The following is a 21,049-nucleotide window of genomic DNA, read 5'->3' as shown; positions in this document are numbered from 1 at the left end:
CTACCTGCCGTAAACAACCGGCTGTAAACTACCGGCTGTAAACTACCGGCTATAAACTACCTGCCATACACTACCTGGGGTAAATTACCTGCTGTAAACTACCTGACATAAACTTCCTGACGTAAACTACCTGCTGTAAACTACCTGCCGTAAACAACCGGCTGTAAACTACCTGCTGTAAACTACCTGCTGTAAACAACCGGCTGTAAACTACCTGCCGTACACTACCTGGGGTAAGCTACCTGTTGTAAACTACCGACTGTAAACTACCTGCTGTAAACTACCTGCAGTAAACTACCTGACGTAAACTACCTGCTGTACACCACCTGCAGTACACCACCTGCCGTTAACCACCTGCTGGAAACTACTGGCTGTAAACTACCTGCTGTGCATTATCTGATTCACATTACAGGCAATTTCCCAGAATTTCCTAAATGTGCTTAAAACTTGCTGGCTATTTTAGACTTGGTCACAAGAGGAAGCTCATCAAGAAAATGTAAACCTGAAAACCTGCAAAGCTGTACAGAGGGATCTGCTTCTGATCCGGCATTGTGTGAACATAAACAAAGACGGAGTTTAACCGACGTCAGCTATGCTCCTGACCATCAGAGCACCTGGCTCCACCCACCAGCCATTCAGGTTGGTCACCTTATTGGTCGACACCGGTTGCTCCACTCTTTGGGTCTTCAGCTCCGCGATCTCGGCCTCCAGCAGGTGGATCACCTCCTCGTAGTCCATCTCCATCCCCCTCGCCTGTTTCTGAGCCGCCTCGGCCAGCTGGATCCGAGTCCTGAGAGCCCGACTCTCCTCCGCTCCGAGTTTTACTTCCTGCCGCAGAGGAAGGAGGAAGAGGACAGGGTGAAGGAGGGAAGTGAGGGAGGACAGAGGAGAACAGAGCTTCATCATCACAGCTCAACAATGAACAGACTACTCAGCAGAGCATCAGCAGGCCTCAGTGGTGTGTTCGGGACCGGTTCAAAGCTTCTTAAGCCTCATAACTCTTTGGAGGTGCTGGAGTCATGATTCTGAATTCTTGGTGTCAGGGTGAGTTAGTGTGACGAAGCTCTTTGCTTCGGTCTCGGGGAGGTTTCACTGGATCAGCAGGCTGTGAAGTTGTGTCCCAGCGGGACTCGCCCAGACCTGTCACCTCTCAGCATATTTCTGTCTTTGATAAGGTCACCAGCATTTGGGAAACTACATCACCTGGGAAACCAGAACAGGAAAGACTGATATGTTTAATTCCTGTCGATCCTGCAGAGTGAATAAACAGTCATGTGACGCTGTTTTTTCATTCACTCGTACATTCAAGACAAAGTGACTGAACTCACTCCCAACAGGTACAGGTTTGCAGTCTTACTGCAGTATAACTGAGTGGTATTTGATCATCAAGTATTGAACATGTTGACCTGATGATGGCGCTGGATGAAGAGTCTGAGGATCAGCAGAGTTCTTACAGTTCATCCTGAGGGGAACCTGAACTCCTCATCAAAATCATCAAACAGCTGCTGAGATCTTTGAGTCTGGAACACAGAGGTGGCCTGATGGACGCTGTGTCCAGAGCTATGTTAGCAGTGTGGATCCTGATGAGCATCAAGCTGGACAGCTGAACATAAAGTCAGGTCATCTTTGCTTGTTGGCAGGTTGTGGCTGTTTGTTTGTCTTCAGCTGTACAGGCCACAGCCCCTCGTCCTGACTGCAGGCTGACAGGACGGGTGGAGGGTTTGTACTTTCTGCCATCGAGCCGGGTGGGGTGCATTATGTCAGCGAAGGTCCTCACAAGTATAGAAGTGGAAACAGCTGAGTGAGTGTGAGATCAGAGCTGACTGACCTCTTACATAACACCACCGGCCGGCTCTGAACCGCGTCCACATTCATCCTGAGGCAGACAACATTTACATTCACCAGCAATTCATCTGCTGATTTCTTTAACAGATAATCGATTGAGCCGGTCCAAGGTGACGTGTTCAGCTCAGTCAAACAACCCAAAACATTCAGTTTACAAAGAAATAAATAGAACAAGTCCTGAAATCAGAAGCCACAAACACAGAATATTTGATATTTCTGCTCCATGAATGACTCACGATAAACGACTAACTGATTGTGAAAGAATTACCGTCAATTAATGTTCTGTTAATCAACTATTAATCATTTAATTTTGTTTGAAAGCACAAACCTGATGCTTCTGCATGAACCTTTTTACAGGTTTCTGTATCACTGCGACAACAGTTTTAAACATATTTATTGTTTTTTGATCAAAGGTCTTATACTGAAATTATCAGATTTGGGGACTTTGGTGTTGTAATCAATCTGAAACTGATCAATTCAAGTGTTTTTTTATCTACTCTAGATTTGTGCTTCCTAACAGATTGACACTGTACCAAACAGGTAACGTTCGGTTTTACCAGTTAATTCATTATTGACTGTGAACTCCAGTTAATCATCTTGAAGGTGTTGTTGGGCTCTGGTGAGCAGTGACTCCGTCCATCTGGTTTCAGCAAAGCTCCAGTTTATGTACAGTCAGTGTGTGAGGCCAAGAGGGGAAAACCAGCCTTTACAGTGGAAGTTACATAACAGTCAGGGTGGTGAAACAGACACCCGCAACAATTAGACACCATAACCCCTCTTGACTGGGAAGCAACCACTCCCAACACTGTTGCAACACTGGAAACCAGTAACTCTAACCGTCCAGCACTGAAACCAACACTGGAGCACTCCTGCAGCACTGCGCTCATCAGATAGTAAAGTGATCCTCAGAGGCAGAACAAGAAAACAAATAAAATGAGTCATGAGCTTTGAACCCAGGAGGAAGCACTGAACGAGAATGACTCAGCACAATTACACCACTGAAGAAGAGATGGAGGCATCAGCTACTCAACATTTCACCGTGGAAGAACGACTCCTGTTGACGTTCGTTTGTATGCATTCAGTGCTTCCTGAACCGAGAAAAACTGCAGTTCCTCAAATGGCCACTTGAGGCTGCCTCTAAAAGTGGGTCAGTCCCTGTAGACCTCCATATTAACATGTACAACTTTACAGCAAGTCCACAAGAAAGTCTATCTGCTGATGAAGACCATGTGACGTGACAGAAAGGTCGGCTGCAGATCAGACACGGTGGTGAGACTGTTCGCTCAAAAATCAATGTCTTCATATTTCCTCGTATTAAAACAGCAAATACAGAGGACTGTTAGAGCTCTGGTGGAGGCGTGAGCTTCCTGAGTGCTTGCTATTGTTGTATATTCACACTTTATACACACACACACACACAGACACATACACATGTGTGAAGCAGACAGGAGAGATTTTGGCCTCGTTTCTCCTCCTGTGGTGTTATCATATGTAGTGAGAGCTAACAGGACACACATGAACATGCAAAATGTTTATTTCTATATAACACTTGGAAAACACATACACACACACACACACACACACACACACACACACACACACACAGGGGACAGTCCATCTGTTACCGTCACTTTTCTCAGCAGGGCTGAACGCGGTTTTTAAATTCTGGAAATCACTGTTCCAAGAAAAAGACAAAAAGAGCAAAACACAGGCAGGAGAAAAGAGACGCCGACAGGCTGCTTCACCAGCTGCTTCACTACAGAGGCCCAGAGCGTCCAGAACACATGATACCGATCTCGGCTGAAGACCGCCAGCATGTCACGGTGATAACTCTGAAGTAAGAGGTGCTCAGAGCTGACTGTCTCATGATTATTCTGATTTTAGATTTCTTTCCGTCATTGTAATGCTGTCGTATCACACATTATATTACACATTTATTATTACTATAATATTTCTATGAATGTAGTAGCTGGTTGAGATGGATCTAATTTTAGCTGTCAACTTTTTTTCATATGTTTCTGCACTTTTGTGTGTGTATGTAGGTACAATCAGGCTGTAAATCTGTGAACACGGCAGACTGGGACCAGTACCAGCTGACAGCGTCATCACATTCTGTCTTACCATCAGGACGTGTGTGTGTGTGTGTGTGTGTGTGTGTGTGTGTGTGTGTGTGTGTGTGTGGTGGTACACCACAGTGAAGTGGGTCACAGTCGATGTTAAAATTAGACTTTATAGATGATTTTAAGTGCAGCAGGTGGAGTGTATTCACTGAATGTGTGTGTTTGTGTGTGTGTCTTGACTGGTTGGGTAACTAATGGATACCAGCATGAGCCTTCTTTCCTCCAGCTGTGGCCTCTTGGGTCTGAAGGGGCCCTGAGAGGCCCCCCATCTTGAGGCCTGACCTCCAGCTCTAATGAGGGAGCACGTCAGCCTCCTCCCCTCTGCCACTCGCCCTCCAGCTCCCCAGAAAAGGAAACATGATGGCAGAAAAACCCCTGGGCGTCCGAGCCGCACAGCCTGACAGGCTGGTCCGGTTCCATCCTGAACCTGACCGTCTGAGGTCTTTCTGCTCCTGATCTCACTCAGAAATGCTGCTTTCTTTACCTGTTATGTAACACTGATGTAACATCTCCACCTCTAAGCTGCTGATTCCACTGAAAGCCGTGACAGCGCTGGTGAAATGCCACCGTCAGATGAAAGAGTATTACTTGAGGATCTTCAGGAGGGACGTGCATTAAGGCCACAACTACTCTGACTGAGAGCATCTTCAAGCTGAGTGTTTCTGAAACACTGAAGCAGATGATTTGATTTGAAATCAGAAAGTCTTCATGACAGCTGCTTTGGATCAAAAACTCAGTCCTGCACACTGTCCATCACTCATACTCACCTTATTTACAGCATATATATATAAAGTACAACTTAGAGAACTTATAATCATCAATTCATCTATGTTAACAGAACAGTGAACAGTGAGGTTGTGTCCGGACAGATAAAGACTGAGCTGAACGTCACTATAAAGCAGTTTCTCCTTACAAACAGGTGCAGTCATCAAAACAAACAGCGTGGCGATACGATGATGTCTTAGAGAAAATAATCTTCATTTGAGTTGAACTTGAAAAGGCCACTGATGGGATGCTTCTGATCTGATCTGCTGCTGATGTTCACTTTGGAAAAAAGTCCAGTTTTCCACTGAACAAAAAGCCAAATAAATTTTACAGCTAAATATTCCACTGGTCCATTTCACTTCAAAATCCTCCACAATCACACGCAAGTCTAATAAAGGCTCCACCTAGTGGTCGGAGGAGGAAACACGTGTTTAAACAAAGAAAAGCATAGAACTGGAACAACTCCCAGTAATGATGAATTATTAGCTGTGTGGACTTGCAGGTATTCAGGAAATCCTGAAATCCTGAACCTTAAAGGTTGTCTGCTGAAGACGTCTGTACAGGCTCATTAAACATGCAGAGACTGAAGAACACTCAGAACCACGCAGAGAGGGAGGTGAAGGTCTGGTGGCTGCGATCTGTTTGATTTCAGAAGTCTGCAAGTTAAACTGCTGCTGTTTCATCTGTCTTCATATCTTCTATCAGTCTATAGAATTGTCCAGTGTGATCAGCCACAGGTTTGATCTCTAATGCTGAAGTACATGAAAAGAAAAGAAAAGCCTGGACATGAAGTGAGTCCTCCCTGTTATTACTCCTCGGGTCCGAAACACAGAGAGGAAATGTTCTGGCTGAGTCTTTGCTGCTGAGTTCATCTGTTAGCCGCGTCTAAATGTAGATATTGATCGGTTTATGCAACAGGATAGTTGAAGTTGAGAGGCAGGAGAGTGGGAGCCAGAGAGGCTGAGACCCTTCAGCTATGAATCACAACAAACAAACATTAGGAGGAGCTATTTCAGGGCCAAAAAGATTCAATGGTGGCCTCATACTCCTGCTGCTGCTGCTGCTGCTGCTGTGTGAAGCTGCCTCAACCTCACACACACACACATACACACACACACGCACACACAAAAAGAGGAAGGAAAGCTGAGCTCAGCGATAGTTTGGTTGGTCTTTAACTGCCGGTTAAAGAGTGTGTGTGTGTGTGTGTGTGTGTGTGTGTGCGTGCGTGTGTGTGAGACTCCTTACTACTGATAGGGACCAAACACAAGACCCCATAACATAAATTCTTAAATTTTATAGTGGGTTATGGTTAGTGTAGGTCTCCAGGAAATGATTGTAAGTCTATGTAACATCCCCAAAAAATGGTGGAAAGACTGTGTGTGTGTGTGTGGGAGTGTGCGTGTGTGTAGGTGTGTGTCGAGCTTCATCTGCTGATCTATTTTGAAAAGAAGCAGCCCTTCAGAAGCCCACACACACCCTCCTCACAGATGAAACCAACTTTAGAAAGTGAAGAAACTCTGCACAGTTCACACACCTGAAAACTCACATCAACATGAATCACACCTCATGAATGTTGCTGTTGTGACGACGATCATGAGAAAATACTCTTTGCTTCATCACAAGATCGTGTTTTTAGGTTTATTCTAAATGGACAGACCGTACAGTCTGTAAGTGGCGTTGGAGTGAAATACACTTCTCTGAAACGTCCTTATTTTTATTAAAGTTTTATCCAATGCAAAACTGGGCTGAAATTTGTAAATTACCTGCATTTTTTATGTCACATAGTTGTAACAGTAAAAACTGTAAAATTTGAAGAAATAAGCAACAACATGGGAATAATTTCTATATTTTACATGATATACATATTTAATATCCTAGCCTAGGAAAAATAGTTTTTATATTCACTGGCATGTATTTGACCATTCCCCTCATTGATAGGCTAGCCTTTGATATGACATTGACATGCTAGCTGTGCTGCCCTCTTTTGGCGCCTCTCTTCTTCGGTGGTGGCTGTATCTAATCCACTGGGAACTTTGCATTTGAGTTTTGACTTGTTCAGGTTGCCGTAGGCTAGTCAGTGGGAATAGCAGCAGCAGACTGGGCTGGCAATGAGAAGTCTGCTGTTTTAAGTTTGTTTAGGAGGTTTAGGAAATATATGACTGAAAGAATGAGTGCACATGGTGTTGCATGCATGTTAAGTAGAAAATAAGATAATAGATTTGCTTTGTTTGTGAAGTAAAAAATTATGGCGGTTGCGATGCTAATTTCCGTTAGCCTCTTAATGGCAATCTCCATTATTTGCTAGCATCAAGCTAGCGGTCTATCGCTATAGTTGCTCATTTCTGTTAGCCTGTTAATGGCGATTTCCATGATGTGTTAGTGTCAAGCTAGCGGGCTAATTGCTATGGTTTTTTCCATATTGTTGTAGCATTTACTAGCTAATTGTGCTAGCTATACTAGCAGTTGTTTAGCATTATGTCACACTATATATTTGATTGAATGTGGGTTTGTAACTTTGATAATGTGACTGAATTCGTTTCTTTCATGTATTTTAGTTTTATTTAATCTTCTTATTTTATTCGTTTATTTATAATATAAACAACCTGAACCTGGAAGAGTTTGTGTCATTTTGTATAGCAAGTGAAGCTTATATCACATGCATTAGATGGAAATACTCAAGTGAGGCGCAGGAAAGTAAAAATTGTACTTATATACAGTTGTTATTTTCTGTCACTGCTCAAATGCAACCACATGCCAACAGTCACACAACATGACTATAAGAGCAGATTGACTGAGATTCACATTCATGTACCTGCAGTGGGTGTGACTCACCTGTTTGACTTTGCTGAGCTCCTCCTCCATCTGATGGTGAACTCTCTGAGATTCGACCAGCTGCTCCTGAACAGTCAGCCACATGCAGGGAATCAAAAGGAAGTGCACACAGGTCAACAGGAAGTACACACAAATCAAGAAGTACTCCTTGTGGAGCAACGTAGAGTCAAACTTTTCTATTTGTATTACAACTTTAACCTTAAAAAGAGGAAATTGATGGAGTTGTTTTACCTGCAGCCTCTTGATCTCCCTCAGAGCCTCGATGTGCTCCTTCCTCAGCCTCTCCATCTCCTCCAGGTCCTCCGAGTCTGACAGTGACGGCTGCACACAGATAAACACTCGTCCACTCAAAAGCCCTCACATTTACATCAGTTAGCAGCAATTTAACTATCTGATGGTGGTAGAGAATGAAATAGGTTCATGAAAAGTTTCAAAAGTAATTAAGTACCTTTTAATTGTCTGAGTCCAATTGAGTCTGATAAAATACACACAGGGTACATTTAACCAACATACTAACTCTTACTTTTTAAAGACGTGGGATAATCTGGATTTAATACAGGTTTAATGGGACATTTCAACATGTGAGGGTAAAACGGTGTGTTTTGGTTTCTTTCTTCTAATTAAGAAATTTTTAATATTGACGTATTATAAAGGACCCATATTTACCACCACCAGGACATCAACTTCAAGGAGCTCTCAATAACGTTAAAGTACATTTAGTTCAAGTTTGGTATTATTTTCTATTGTTGTCATTATCCTCAAATCTCATTTACAGACCCAAACCAACAACATGTTAGCTCGTCTCTCAATACTTCCTCACATCCTATCTGTGGTGCTCAGATCCAAGTCCATTGGTTCCTACTGAAGATCTTTAAAAACACCTCACAAATATATAGTTTAATGTTTAAAGCTGCTCACTGTAGTTTCTATCAAACAGGGACGAGGAAACAGTTTGGGGGGATTAGTCCACATTTAATGCTGTAGTGATCACTACATGGCAGCAGGATGGAGTCACAGTCACAGTGTGCACAGTTGTTTTTCTTGCTTGTTGCTCTCAGGCTGTGATTGATTATTACTCTGATTCTGTGTGACACCACTAGTGTAGAAAATCTTTACAACCTGCTGATTGGACGGTTCACACGTAAACAGATCGATCGCATCGAGTGGTCAGGGCCAACATACCAGCGCATCACACCAGCTAATGACCAAACATGATGGTGACAGGGATCTGATGACACTCATGGTGTCATTTACATCATACAGTCATTCATTTATACTGCTGGTTCTAAGTTTTCAGGTGCTTTTACAGCAAAAATCACTGAAACCATCATCATTTTATGTCAGTCCACTAATTGATTAATGGACTAATGGTTTCACCTGAACTTGGATAAACTGTTGGGTTGTTTAATTTATAACAAAACATATTTTATAAACACTTTTTATGTTTTTTTCTGTTAAATATTAATCTGTAAAGTAACTAAAGCATCAGATAAATGTAGTGGAGTAAAAAGTGCAATATTTCCTTCTGAGGTGTAGTGGAGTGGAAGCAGAAAGTAGGATGAAAAGAAAATACTTAAGTACAGTACAAGTACACCAAATTTGTACTTAAATATAGTTTTTGAGTGAATGTACATTACATTCCACCATATGCTAACGTTTCAGTGTTGCTGTTGTTTGTTCTTCCTGCTGCTGAAAACAAAGCCGGCTGCGGGTCTCAGTTCATGTGTACTGTTATGTCTGAATCATGTAGATTCAGACGTTAACGTCAGACGTGTCGGACGTGTTCGTCGGACTCGTTCAGGACTTGTCTGGGATGGTCGGCGCTGCACTGAGCTCTTACCTGTGCGTTAGTGGGCGACTCCAACAAACTGGACAGGTCATCAGATGCAAACTTTGACCCCGGCTGGGTGACGGTCAACTCCTCCAGCTGAGGCTTGAACAGCTCCCTGATCAGGCTCTCAAAATCTGCACCAAACACACACGAGTACACACAACATACAGAGCGTTTACCTCAAAGATCTGTAGCTTACCTCAGTACAGTAATGAAGTAAATGTAGAGTACTACTCTCTGGGCTGCACACAAACACATCGGCTGACCTGCTTCTCATATAGAAAGTCAAACACTCAGCTGTGACCCCTCTCTGCTTGTTGCTATAGCGATACAAGGGACATGTTCACGTCCTCTTAGTGGCGGAAGAGGCTGTAAAGAGTTGGCTGAATAGCTGCCTGTGTTATTGATTGATTATTGATCGCTTGTCTAAATTATTCACATGTTCTCGTGGTTTGATGTGAGAAAGGTTCCTCTGAGTATTTGGTTACGATGCTGTTTCTGACAGTGATGAGTCGTCATGTCTGACAGCTTCACTGCTCTGATGAGATGGAACAGGACCAGTAAACCTCCACATGTGAAGTCCTGACTGCAGCAAACAGTCAAACATCCTGACTGTCGTGAAGGAAAAGAGGCTGAGAGGCCAAACGTAGCTTCACTGAAGGGGTCGGTCCTTCAGTCTCACTCAAGTACGCGCGTTCACTCAGGTATTGCACAGACGGTTAGGTACTTGTATTTTTTGCATTTTATGCTACTTCATACTTCTGCTTCACTGTCCAGGATTGTATTGTTTACTTCACTACATGTAACTAAAGTTAATAGTTACTTTGCAGGTTGAGACTATTAGTTCAAAATATAAATAAATAAATAATAAAAATATGGTGTATTATAATGGATGAAGCTATGCAGCAGCATGTAAAGTAATTAAAATGAGCTCCACGTGTATCAGCTGAACATTAAAGTGAATGAACACATTAATGCATCAATAATAAGCATAATGAGTACTTTTACTTTTGGTGCTTTAAATACATTTTCGTGCTAATACTTTTGTACTTGTTGTACTTAAGCATGATTTTGAATGCAGTATTTTACGTGTATCAGAGTATTTTCAGTGAAGTTACTACTTAGCGCCTAATTCTCTGGAGTTAAATGTGACACCATCTAAAACGCTGTGTGAAAGGGTTCAGAGGCAAAGCTCAAAGACAAACATGAAACATGAACTTTTCTTTCTGATAAGAAGAGGGAACTCAGGACTCAGTGGGTCGAGGCTAAAGGTGAGTGATGCTGTCTTACCTGTGAAGGCCACCGTCCCAGCCGGATCAGCTCGGAGCCTGGACCTGATCGCCTGCCGCTGAGCCTCTGTGGGCTTCAGACCGAGCAGATCCAGAGCCTGCACACACACACACACACACACACACACACACACAGATCAATACACACTCCGCCCCTGGAACAAACACTGACAGCCAACATGCATCCTGTCACTGTCCAGTGAAAAGCCTGTATCTCCGCTTAAAGCTTGGTGACACTCTGCGTTTGAGACAATCAAGAGGCCACGAAATGTTTAATGGGCCTCAGCAGTTGGAGAACAACCTCACTTCACAAAGGAAGTAATTCTTCTTCTCTGACAACACAGCAATCACTGGACTCGGAGATACAAGGTTTTCAGCTGACAAAGGCCAGCTGAAGCCTCTGTGTCCTGAGGCAGAATCTGACCTACAAGGTTTGTTGTTGGCAAAGCATAAACACACATTTGTTAACAGTACAGACACACAGATGATGAATGGGAGTATAATCACTTTTATCTGAATGAATATGAAATATTTACTTTATACCACCAGTTTCCCTTAATGACTGTATGTGTAGATTAATCACAAAACGTAAATCTAATCCACCTTAAATTAAATTTAACACACAATGAATTCCAAAAACTATATGAAAAGAAAAGCAGCAAACCGACACACACACACACACACACACACACACACCTGCTCCAGCCTCTCCACTCGGAGGCGACAGGTGGTGCTGAGGGAACACGTCCTCTGATGAGGCTGACTGCTGGCAGGTTCTGGAGACACACACAGACATTTGATTTTTAAATTAACAGCGTTTGACCGTTTACATCCATCCATCTTCAGGCGGTCCAGACCCGACCGGTCCTCCTGTGGATCACCTGAAACTCACCTTGCCTGGCGGGAGGTTTATTTTCACTCTCACCTTCATTTCACATGCAGATATATTCCACTTGGACTGAGGCAGGGGACATGTGCAGAAACATGCAGGAAGGAGTGGAAACACCCCCCCACCCTAATGTAATCCAACACAACAGCTCTGCCATAAACCAACCAACCAACCAACAACATGTTTATAACCGAGGCTGTTTGTAGTGGTGTTGAACTGAACTGCATCATGTTGACAGGTGTTGCTCATATTTTGCACCATTTACACACGTGAGGGGGCAGAATATTAGAAACACCTTTCAATATAGGTCATGCACTCCATGACAACTCCACCCACTACGACACAATCGCACACATCAGGTATAAGTTTTCTTTTCTTGGTGGAAGCAGCATCACTGGCTGAGCTGATGTGTGTCATCGTACAGGTGTCGCTAATGAAGAGGCCGCTCAGTGGGGGTTGTGGGTCGTTAAGTACTTTCAGCTTCACTGGGTTTAAACAGATACTGGATCCAGTGCATGTGTTCAGGCTACCTGCAGGTTTATCTGTCATATTATACATGGTTAGTCACTCATTAACCCTAAAAGCGAGTGAGTGGTCCTTTGAGGTGAGATAATCCAGGCAGGTTAAAGCAAACCCAGGCAGGTTAAAGCAAACCCAACATGTTGGTTAGAATCGCTCACTGCGCAGAAACTACACTTTAAATACTTCAACTAATACTGTCAGAACTGTTCTGCACTTCACTGGTGTTAGTAAAGTGTTGGAGGCTCCCTTTTGGTCCGAGCATCCACCCTCAGCATCCTCCGTCTGTTCGTGACGTCAGACGGCAAACACAACAATCCGCAGCGATGCACATATGGAGAAAGACCTCAGGATCCCTCACTCACACAGAGACGTGATGACGCTTCACACCCTCTCAGCCAATCGCAGGCCAGACCTCCCGCCTGCCTCACTTCCTCCTCCGACGGGCAGCCAACCACACGCCATCTGTCCCTCACTCTGCATCCTCCCTCGTCCGCCTCCATCAGATTTCAGCAGCTCGTCTGTGCACGGGCATCTGCACTTCTTTTCTCTTGTGTTGTCGCTGTTGCATGTGATAACCTGACATAACAGGTAGGGGAGCAGGCCTCTGATTGGCTGATGGGCCTTCAAAATGAAGCTGAAGAAATGTGATGATGCTTCCTTGCTCACTCACTGTGAATTCTGTAAACCTGTAAACAGAGTGACCTTCCTCACGTGAACACATGAAAATAACACCATGTTCTCCATCGTTTGACCTTTGACTGGAGCTCTTTAATGACATCATCTCGTTGTGTCTCTTCTTCTGTGGTGGTTTAATGGCACAGACTGGACAATTACCTCCACCTGCTGTTTATCTCCATCAATGAATCATATTCACACAGCAGCGGAGGATTTAAGTCTGTATGGTCATTTACTCTGAAGTCATCATATCGTTGTCCTAACAGCTGCCAGCCATTTCCTGCAGCAATGCATGCTGGGAAATGTATGCGCATGTTCAGCCTCTATGTCTCAGATTTTATTTTTATTTTTGCAGCTTTGATGAAGCAGCAGCAGCTGATTCTTTATTCTGCTGTAAAACCATTTCCACACTCGTTGATATCGCTGCACACCTGTCAGCTGTTAAACCTCACCGTAATCCACTGACAGGTTTCCTCGTCAGCTATTGGAGTATTTCAGATACGTGCCTGGGTTTGCCTCTGCGATGCTGTCGCTCTCTGGAGGAGACGACACTCGAATCTGCTCGGCTGAAGACACTCGCACCTGCAAACATGAACGCACACACATATTAATGACGGTCGGATGTGTGTTCATGTGCGTGTGTGTGTTGATATGTGTGGTGATGTGTGTGTTGATGTATATGTGTGTTGATGTATATGTGTGTTGATGCGTGTGTCTGTGTTGATGTGTGTGTTGATGTATATGTGTGTTGATGTGTATGTGTGTTGATGCGTGTGTCTGTGTTGATGTGTATGTTGATGTATGTGTGTGTGTGTATGTGTGTGTGTGTTGATGTGCATGTGTGTTGTTGCGTGTGTCTGTGTTGATGTGTATGTTGATGTATGTATGTGTGTGTGTTGATGTGCATGTGTGTTGTTGCGTGTGTCTGTGTTGATGTGTATGTTGATGTGTGTGTGTGTATGTGTGTTGTTGCGTGTGCTGGGTTGATGTGTATGTTGCTGTGTATGTGTGTGTGTTGCTGTATGTGTGTGTGTGTGTGTGTGTGTTGATGTGTATGTGTGTTGTTGCGTGTGTCTGTGTTCATGTGTATGTTGATGTGTGTGTGTGTGTGTGTGTATGTGTGTTGTTGCGTGTGCTGGGTTGATGTGTATGTTGCTGTGTATGTGTGTGTGTTGCTGTATGTGTATGTGTGTGTGTGTGTGTGTGTGTGACAGCTGATGTGTGGAGGTTTGACCCCCCGCTCTGACTGTTGAACGTGTCTCTGTAGCGTCTGTCAGATGGATGAAAGTCCTCCTCTGCTGTGGTTCAGGTTCTGGTTCAGAGTTAGTAAAGACTTTCCCCTCATGTGGACTCTGGACTGTTGTGAATCTCGCACCTGGCTGACGCTGACCGCCGGCAGAGTCTCGCTGGCGGGGTTCCGGCTGGAGGTGATCTTGGTGATCACGGTGGGCTGCGGAGGTGTGACGCCCGGCCCCGGGGCCCTCGTCTGGGGTCCACCTCCGCCACCGGACCCCTGGAGGGAGATGGGGCTGTGAGGCCCGCTGCTGGAGCTGGAGGACGACCTCCGCCGGATGAAGGCAATTTCCACTGTGGGGTCCGGTCTACGACACAACATGAACTGTTTTCAACATGTGATGAAGGTAGCATTTTAAAGTATTGGTAGGTTTGATTTATTTGAATTAAGACCAAAGTTCCCATGAACTAGGTTCATATTAAGTATGACATATTTAAATTAATATTTTGGGCCGAGCAAAAAAAAAAGTCACATCAAAAGTTAGTGTAAACTGTAGTTGTGCTGTTCAGACTCAACAAAAGGGAGTTTTCTGTTTCTTTAGCAGATCAATGACCCAGTAAAGTAGCAGAAACATCCGTATACAACACACACGGCCTGTTTCTGAATAAACATCTTCCCTTGTTTTTAGAGAGGATATCACTGTAAGGTTGTACGTTTGTGTTGACTGAATGGTGGATCCGCACATATCTGTGCTCACACCGACTCTAATGGCTTCTTATTTGTCGTGTCTTGAATAATCTGTGCCTCTGCAGAAGTCTCCGGGTGTGTTGGACCTGAGTTTGGTGCGTGTCAGGATGCTCCGGGCCTCCTCATACGTCACTCCGATCAGAGACTCTTTGTTGATGGACACCAGCTGGTCCCCGACCTGCAGCCTGCCGTCCTATTTTAAAGGCCCTTTGTTTATTTTCCTTTTCATTTGATAAAATGATAAATAGTTGAGCAGGTTTTGCACTAAATCTATATGACTTCAATTCTTTAAGTTAAAGCTCTCAGTGAGGACGCTGACCTTCTGGCAGTCTCCTCCAGGCACTATTTCCTGAATGAACACCATTGGTCCTTCTGCACGGTTCGCTCCGCCCTTGATGACCAGCCCCAGGCCTGTTCCCTTGGCAACGCATATCAACTGAATGACACTGTCACTGGGGAGACAAACAGACAGAGACAGGATGAGACTAATCGTGATTAAAAAACCACAAAGCCACACTGCCGCTCACATTCAATCCCCTGACATAATCTCTAACCCTCCTCCTCCTCCTCCTCTTCCTCTCGCTCTGCTCTTCCCACACTTCTCTGTGAAATTGCTGAAGATGCTTTTCACTATTTTTAGCCGTTGCTGCAGAAATACAATTTAACTGTTTATGTAACCTCCCAAAAAGACAAAGAAACACCTTCGGAGAGAAGTTCTCGATGTGAAGAGTGGAACTGCTGAATGTGCTGCATGTAAAAGCCCGTTCGCTGCATGTCTGATCACAGGAGCGGATCACACAGCCGATGATTTGAGCAAATATAATCTGCGCCCAGTTTTCATTTTCAGGCTCCTCGTTCTGCTTCTGGATGTGAAAACCATCCAGGAACGCAGGCTGTTCTGCAGGGTGTAAATGTACCTGCTGCTTTTAAACAGGTGTGAAACGTAAAGACAACTCAAGGTTTTAATTCATCGGTTTATTAACTGACTCAAATAAACTCAAAGCTCCACATGTGATCGCTAACTTTAGGGTTCTCAGCAGAGCTCAGGCCGCACACACAAGCTATTTCTGTAACGGCTGAAATCAGCCTACCTGAAGGCAGGTGTGGGCGTGTGCACGGTGTAGGGGGGGTTGGCGTGGGTGTAGGCGGTGACCCCCTCTTTAGGACTGAGGAGCTGGGGGCTCTCTGATCTGGAGGAGGAGGAGGAGGAGGCCGTGTCCGTCAGCTTCCCTGAACAGAGACGAGAGGAGGAGAAACCGGAGAGGTGAGCAGGAAGAGGTGGGAGAGAGACGAAAGAGGGAGAGGGAAATAGAAAGAGGAGTGGGAGGGAGATGGAGGGAGGAGGAGGAGTAGAGTCGGGGACGACGGGGATGAAGAGGGAGGTGGCGTGAAAGTCAATCAAAGGATGCTGCAGTGAGAGACAGAGACTCCAGGAGCGTCTTTTCCTTTTGTCTCTGGGAACAAATTTCACTTTTAAACCTCCACAGTGACGACACTTTGAACCATTAAGACATTTTCATAAAGTCCAGAGAGGACACACTGAAACTGAGGACATTTTTGGAAACTACAGACATTTTTCTGTAAAAACAAGCACATTTGAACAAAGTGAGGAAATCAAGAAAAAAGAAATTTCAAAGTGAGGATACATTTTTTAAGTAGAGACGTGTACTGAAAGTGAGGACGTTTGAACATTTTCACACAGTTTCACACAAGGACATTTTTGGTCATTTACAAAAGCTCAGGACACTTGAAAACTGAGGACATTTTTGCGGTCCTCTCTTTCTTTAAAGGACCAACGAGGAGGATTTTGTGACATCTAGTGGTGACGTTGCAGACTGCAACCAAGTGAACACAACTCACCCTCACCTCAGCCTTCCCTACAATGACCACTCAAATGTAAAAGTCTCTCCAGAGTCAGTGTGGTTTGTCTGTTCTGGGCTACCGTAGAAACATGGCGGTGCCACATGGTGGGCTCTGAGGAAGAGTAGCAGCTCCCTCTGTGGATATAACGACTCATTCTATTGGCTCGATTCTTATTTTCAGGGGATTCTACACAAATGAAAACATAACTATGAATGTTATTTTACATTTCAGCCAACAGATCCTCCACACTGGCCCTTTAGGGTGCTGCTGACCTTTAGGACTGTCTGAGGTCAGGACCAGGTTTAGGTTAGGCTCAGTGTTGGTGGCCTGTGTTACCGCACAGGTGTAGCACCTTCGTGTGTGTGTATGTGTGGGTGTTTTACCTGTGGAGAGCTGAGTAGGAGAGATTCGTCCTGAAGCTGGGATATTATTGGAGCCGTACTTTTCCATCAGCTCAGCAAACTCCCTCCTGAAGGACACACACACACACACACACACACACATTTGACTACATAATGACTAATTTTGGAAAACAAGGATCCTGGAGGAACTGCAGAGTGAATCCAGTTCAATGAAGGACAGCACGGATCCTTCTACTTTTCCTCCGACATGCATGAAAAGGAAATATTTGACGTTTTCTCCACTAATTATCTGACAGCTGGTTACTATTTTACATGAGACGCGTGAAACATTGCCTTTACTCTTTGTGTCTTTGTTTCCTCCATTGGCTGGTCTGAAAATGAAAATCAGCAGAATGGGATTTTCAGCAGCTCTGTGTTTGAGCTGAGGAGCTGATCTGTGAGTGTTTGTCTCCCTCACATGGACGCAGAGGAAACCGGAGGAGATGTGGAAGTGAACGACTTCTAAACAGGATCGTCGTCACCGACACGCTCAGAGGTCAGAGGTCACAGACACTAATCACCCGCCTGATCTTTGCAATTCAGCTTTCATTTTCTTCTTGTTTCGCTTTTACATCACAGCCTCATTTTGCATAAGAAACAGTGTTTTTCAGCTACAGCCGTCCCGCCACATGACGAGGCTGATCGGTGCTGAGAAGCATAAAGCAGACAGCAGCTGAAAATCGTTGTGCATCTATGGTGAAGCTGCTCCAAACCCCTTTTAATATGTGATTCACATTTAAAGCATGACTCTATTTAAACACGAGAGGAACGCAACTGTCATTTCCTCGATTACAATCCATCGTTTCCCGAGTTGGAGCTCGTGTGTTTCACTGGCGGTTTGCTGTCCTCGTGGTTTTTAATGTGTTCTCAAGCACATTTAAAGAAGACTAAGATGCCGGATTAACAAAACACAAAGATAAAACCTTGCTGCTCTCGGATCTGCACCTGTAAAGTCTCACCTTATCAGGCTCAGCGTAGCGGTGTCCTCACAACATTACGGCAAAGGCCAGTCAGATCAAAGGTGTTATAATCTATCCGCTGGAGACCATGAGTGTCTGAACCTTATCTGATGGCAATCCATCCAATAATCATCAGTATATTTCAATGAAAAAACTCCAAGTCAACCTCATGGTGGCGCTACAGGAAAAGTCAGAGGCTCACCAAGTCAGTAAGATTCATCTTCTGGGGAGCATGAACGTCTGTATGAGAATTCATTTCAGTCCATTCAACAGGTTTCAGTGTTCAGTCTGAACGCTGCCATCACTGGAGCTGCTGGCATGACTGTAACGTCACATATGAACGCTTTCTGTTATTTCGTTGCTGATGAGATTAAGACAGCACTCGAGAGAATTCATCAAACTCTCGGACTTTTCACGTCTGGACAACAGCTGCAAAATGACACAAACCTGCAGAAACGTGAGGTTTGATCCGCTTCGGCGTCCTGAATCACAAACCTCCATCAACAGGCTCGCCTTTACGTTTGTTTTGTCCACCGAACCTGTGAAGACGCCAGAGCAAATCCCCCCTGCATGATTTCATCACCGTGTCCTCGCTGTGACCTGCTGTCCTGCTCTGAGGCAGCTGCACATAATCAGCAGAACTCAGTTTAAGTGTGAAACAAATCGCTGCAACAATCGAGGTCGAGCTTTGGGGTGAGTACCTGACGAGTCTGCACAAAGCTGCTTTCACACACACACACACACACACACACACACGCTCGCTGCTGCTTTGGTTTCATAACAGTAAGGATGGATATGAAAGGACTCCTCTCTCTGTCAGAGGGGGGACGACCTTTCCTCTGCAGTCACAACAGCACCGTCGCTTCCATCAGCTGCTGGAAGATCAGAACTTTTTCAGCAGGTCAAACCACAAATCACCGTCTGTTCCTCACCCAATCACATCTGCTCATTTTCTACATTCTCGAACCAACCCGTCATCATTTTTTTCTTTCTTACCTCTGTCTGGTCTAAAACCAGCAGCTTATGAACTGACGAGTTTAACACATGACGACCGACTTCCACCTCCAGATCTGTCCCTCAGGAAGAAGCATGTGACCAATTAAAGCTGCTACTTCAGACTAAACGGCAGGTAGATTACCAATCTGTTGCTAGGCAACCCCCTGAAATCCTTTTATATCAATGAGAGCAGAAGAAGAGATGCAAAAAAAAGGGTGGCATTAAACCTCTAAATCACATTAATTAATATACTATATCTAATTTATTGAATTCTTAATAAAAAGATACACTTTGCCATTTAATGTTTTAACATTTTGCTCTTATACTTGGCTTTTTGTGCAGATTGAAGAGTAGTTAGTGAGCTTTGCGGGTGCTGGGAGGTGAATATTGTTTCCTGTCCTGGTTTACGTCCTGGGCGTCCTGCATCACAGCACGCCGTCAGTCACTCATGTGGAGGTCAGGGTTCACGTCTCTGTGGAGGATCCTCACTTGATTGTTTAACTGCATAAATGCAAATAAGTTTTACAGTCTATCTTTGCAGTAGAATGCAATTAGTACCTGAATATAGTGAAAAATGCTCATCATGATTTCCTAAAGTGAAAGTCAAATGTTAATTTCTAATTACACGACAAAGAAACCAGGAAATCCTCACACCTGAGACACACCTGAGACACACCTGAGACAGATGTTCAGCAATTTTGCTTGAAAAAAATTGCTTGATATTTTTTATAGTTGCTGATTTCAGTAATTACTGTGCTAAACATCTAACCAGTTAATTGACTTATTCTTTCAGTTCTAATTTGTGAGACCCCCCAAAAATGACCTTTTAAAGTTTTCAGGGGGATTTTGGTGTTAATGAAGTGGTCAGAGACCCTGTGAAGGTTCAAACTTCACATTTAGCACACTTCTTTCATGTGATGTTTTTGCACTATTTACTGGCAATATACAAAAAAAGTGAAGAGGAACTGAGACGCAGTTCATCTGATGGGAGGAAGACACAAGCGTGACTGTTCGTGTTGGTCAATAAAGGACACTCGACTGTAAATGTCACTGATATTAATCATGAGGAATGGTACAACAAGCACAGAAGTCTTAGAGGTACTGAGGTGAAAGAAAGAGTGAGATCGATCACAAAACCAAAACTTCACAATCACAGAAAAGGACAGCAGTCTGCTGAGCGTCCCGCGAAAAGTGCAACCAGGAAACCAGCTTGCTGTTGTTTCTGCTGATCTCTGCGCTGCTTTGCATCTGTGATCAGCGAGACTCTTGCTGCGCAGACGCCCCGTGGACAGACAGCAGAGCGTCCTTATTGTGTCACTGTGAGTTTGTCTCGACATGGCAGGCTGACGTGGAAAAGCACAGGGGACAGCGGAGTGCCAGGTCAGTTTACCTCCTGCTGGTGAACCGCAGGATGCTGCCTGTCAGCCACACACACTCACCTCAGAGTTTACACCGAGGACGGATCTCGCGGTTCATTTCAATAGGCTGTGGAAGCTGGAGGTGCTCTGTACATCAGCTGGTGTCAGTCAGTACTCACATTGGGAATATGAAATATTCCCAACTCCGACTTTTCCTCCACACACTCGAGGATTTTTCTAGAAATGCTTCAAAAACACCTGTTTGAAACATTCCACATGTGACTGGAGGATATTACTACATGGACTGTAGTCTGACTGGCTCTAAACCTTCCACTATCTGTGTCTGACTGTTTTCAAAATCCCTGTTGCTACGGGAAACAACAACAACAACAACAGCAACAACCTCAGAGCTGGCAACCTGCACGCTGATGTATGCTGAAAATGTTAAGTTACCGCTACAAGCTAGCAGCTTTTCTCTTGTTGGGATTTGGACATTTTAATGCCTCCCCATGAACAAATCTTCCACCAAAAAAAGTTCCCCCCAGACACTATTTTGCGAGGGCACCATCGCAGCCAAAGACGACCGTGATTCAAAGACATACAAACAAGTCAGAGTGTGATTTCCTCTATTGCACAACAATAATAAATAATGATGTTGCTTCTGCTTCTTCTCCATCGATCCAATCACAAACGCCACACGACGTCACCATGACCCAGATTCAC

At 44.3% G+C, this 21,049-nt stretch overlaps 1 protein-coding gene across 2 annotated transcripts in view; it reads right to left on the bottom strand.

The window, feature by feature from the left end:
- The window catches only part of stxbp4 (syntaxin binding protein 4), a 45,169-nt gene that overhangs the window by 16,705 nt on the left and 7,415 nt on the right, over positions 1-21,049 (bottom strand). For both annotated transcript variants that reach the window (XM_041962837.1, XM_041962836.1), the window contains 12 exons: positions 16,996-17,081; positions 15,841-15,979; positions 15,069-15,201; positions 14,836-14,942; positions 14,144-14,369; positions 13,275-13,350; positions 11,379-11,458; positions 10,684-10,780; positions 9,403-9,527; positions 7,794-7,883; positions 7,563-7,628; positions 649-828 (listed from right to left, as the gene is read on the bottom strand). In XM_041962837.1, coding sequence (XP_041818771.1) covers positions 649-828; positions 7,563-7,628; positions 7,794-7,883; positions 9,403-9,527; positions 10,684-10,780; positions 11,379-11,458; positions 13,275-13,350; positions 14,144-14,369; positions 14,836-14,942; positions 15,069-15,201; positions 15,841-15,979; positions 16,996-17,081 — 1,405 coding nt within the window. The remainder of the gene's footprint in view (positions 1-648; positions 829-7,562; positions 7,629-7,793; positions 7,884-9,402; positions 9,528-10,683; positions 10,781-11,378; positions 11,459-13,274; positions 13,351-14,143; positions 14,370-14,835; positions 14,943-15,068; positions 15,202-15,840; positions 15,980-16,995; positions 17,082-21,049) is intronic.

The sequence above is a fragment of the Chelmon rostratus genome, chromosome 21 (assembly GCF_017976325.1).
Source record: "Chelmon rostratus isolate fCheRos1 chromosome 21, fCheRos1.pri, whole genome shotgun sequence".
NCBI classification, from domain to species: domain Eukaryota; kingdom Metazoa; phylum Chordata; class Actinopteri; order Chaetodontiformes; family Chaetodontidae; genus Chelmon; species Chelmon rostratus.
This window is presented reverse-complemented; position numbering and strand designations above follow the sequence as displayed.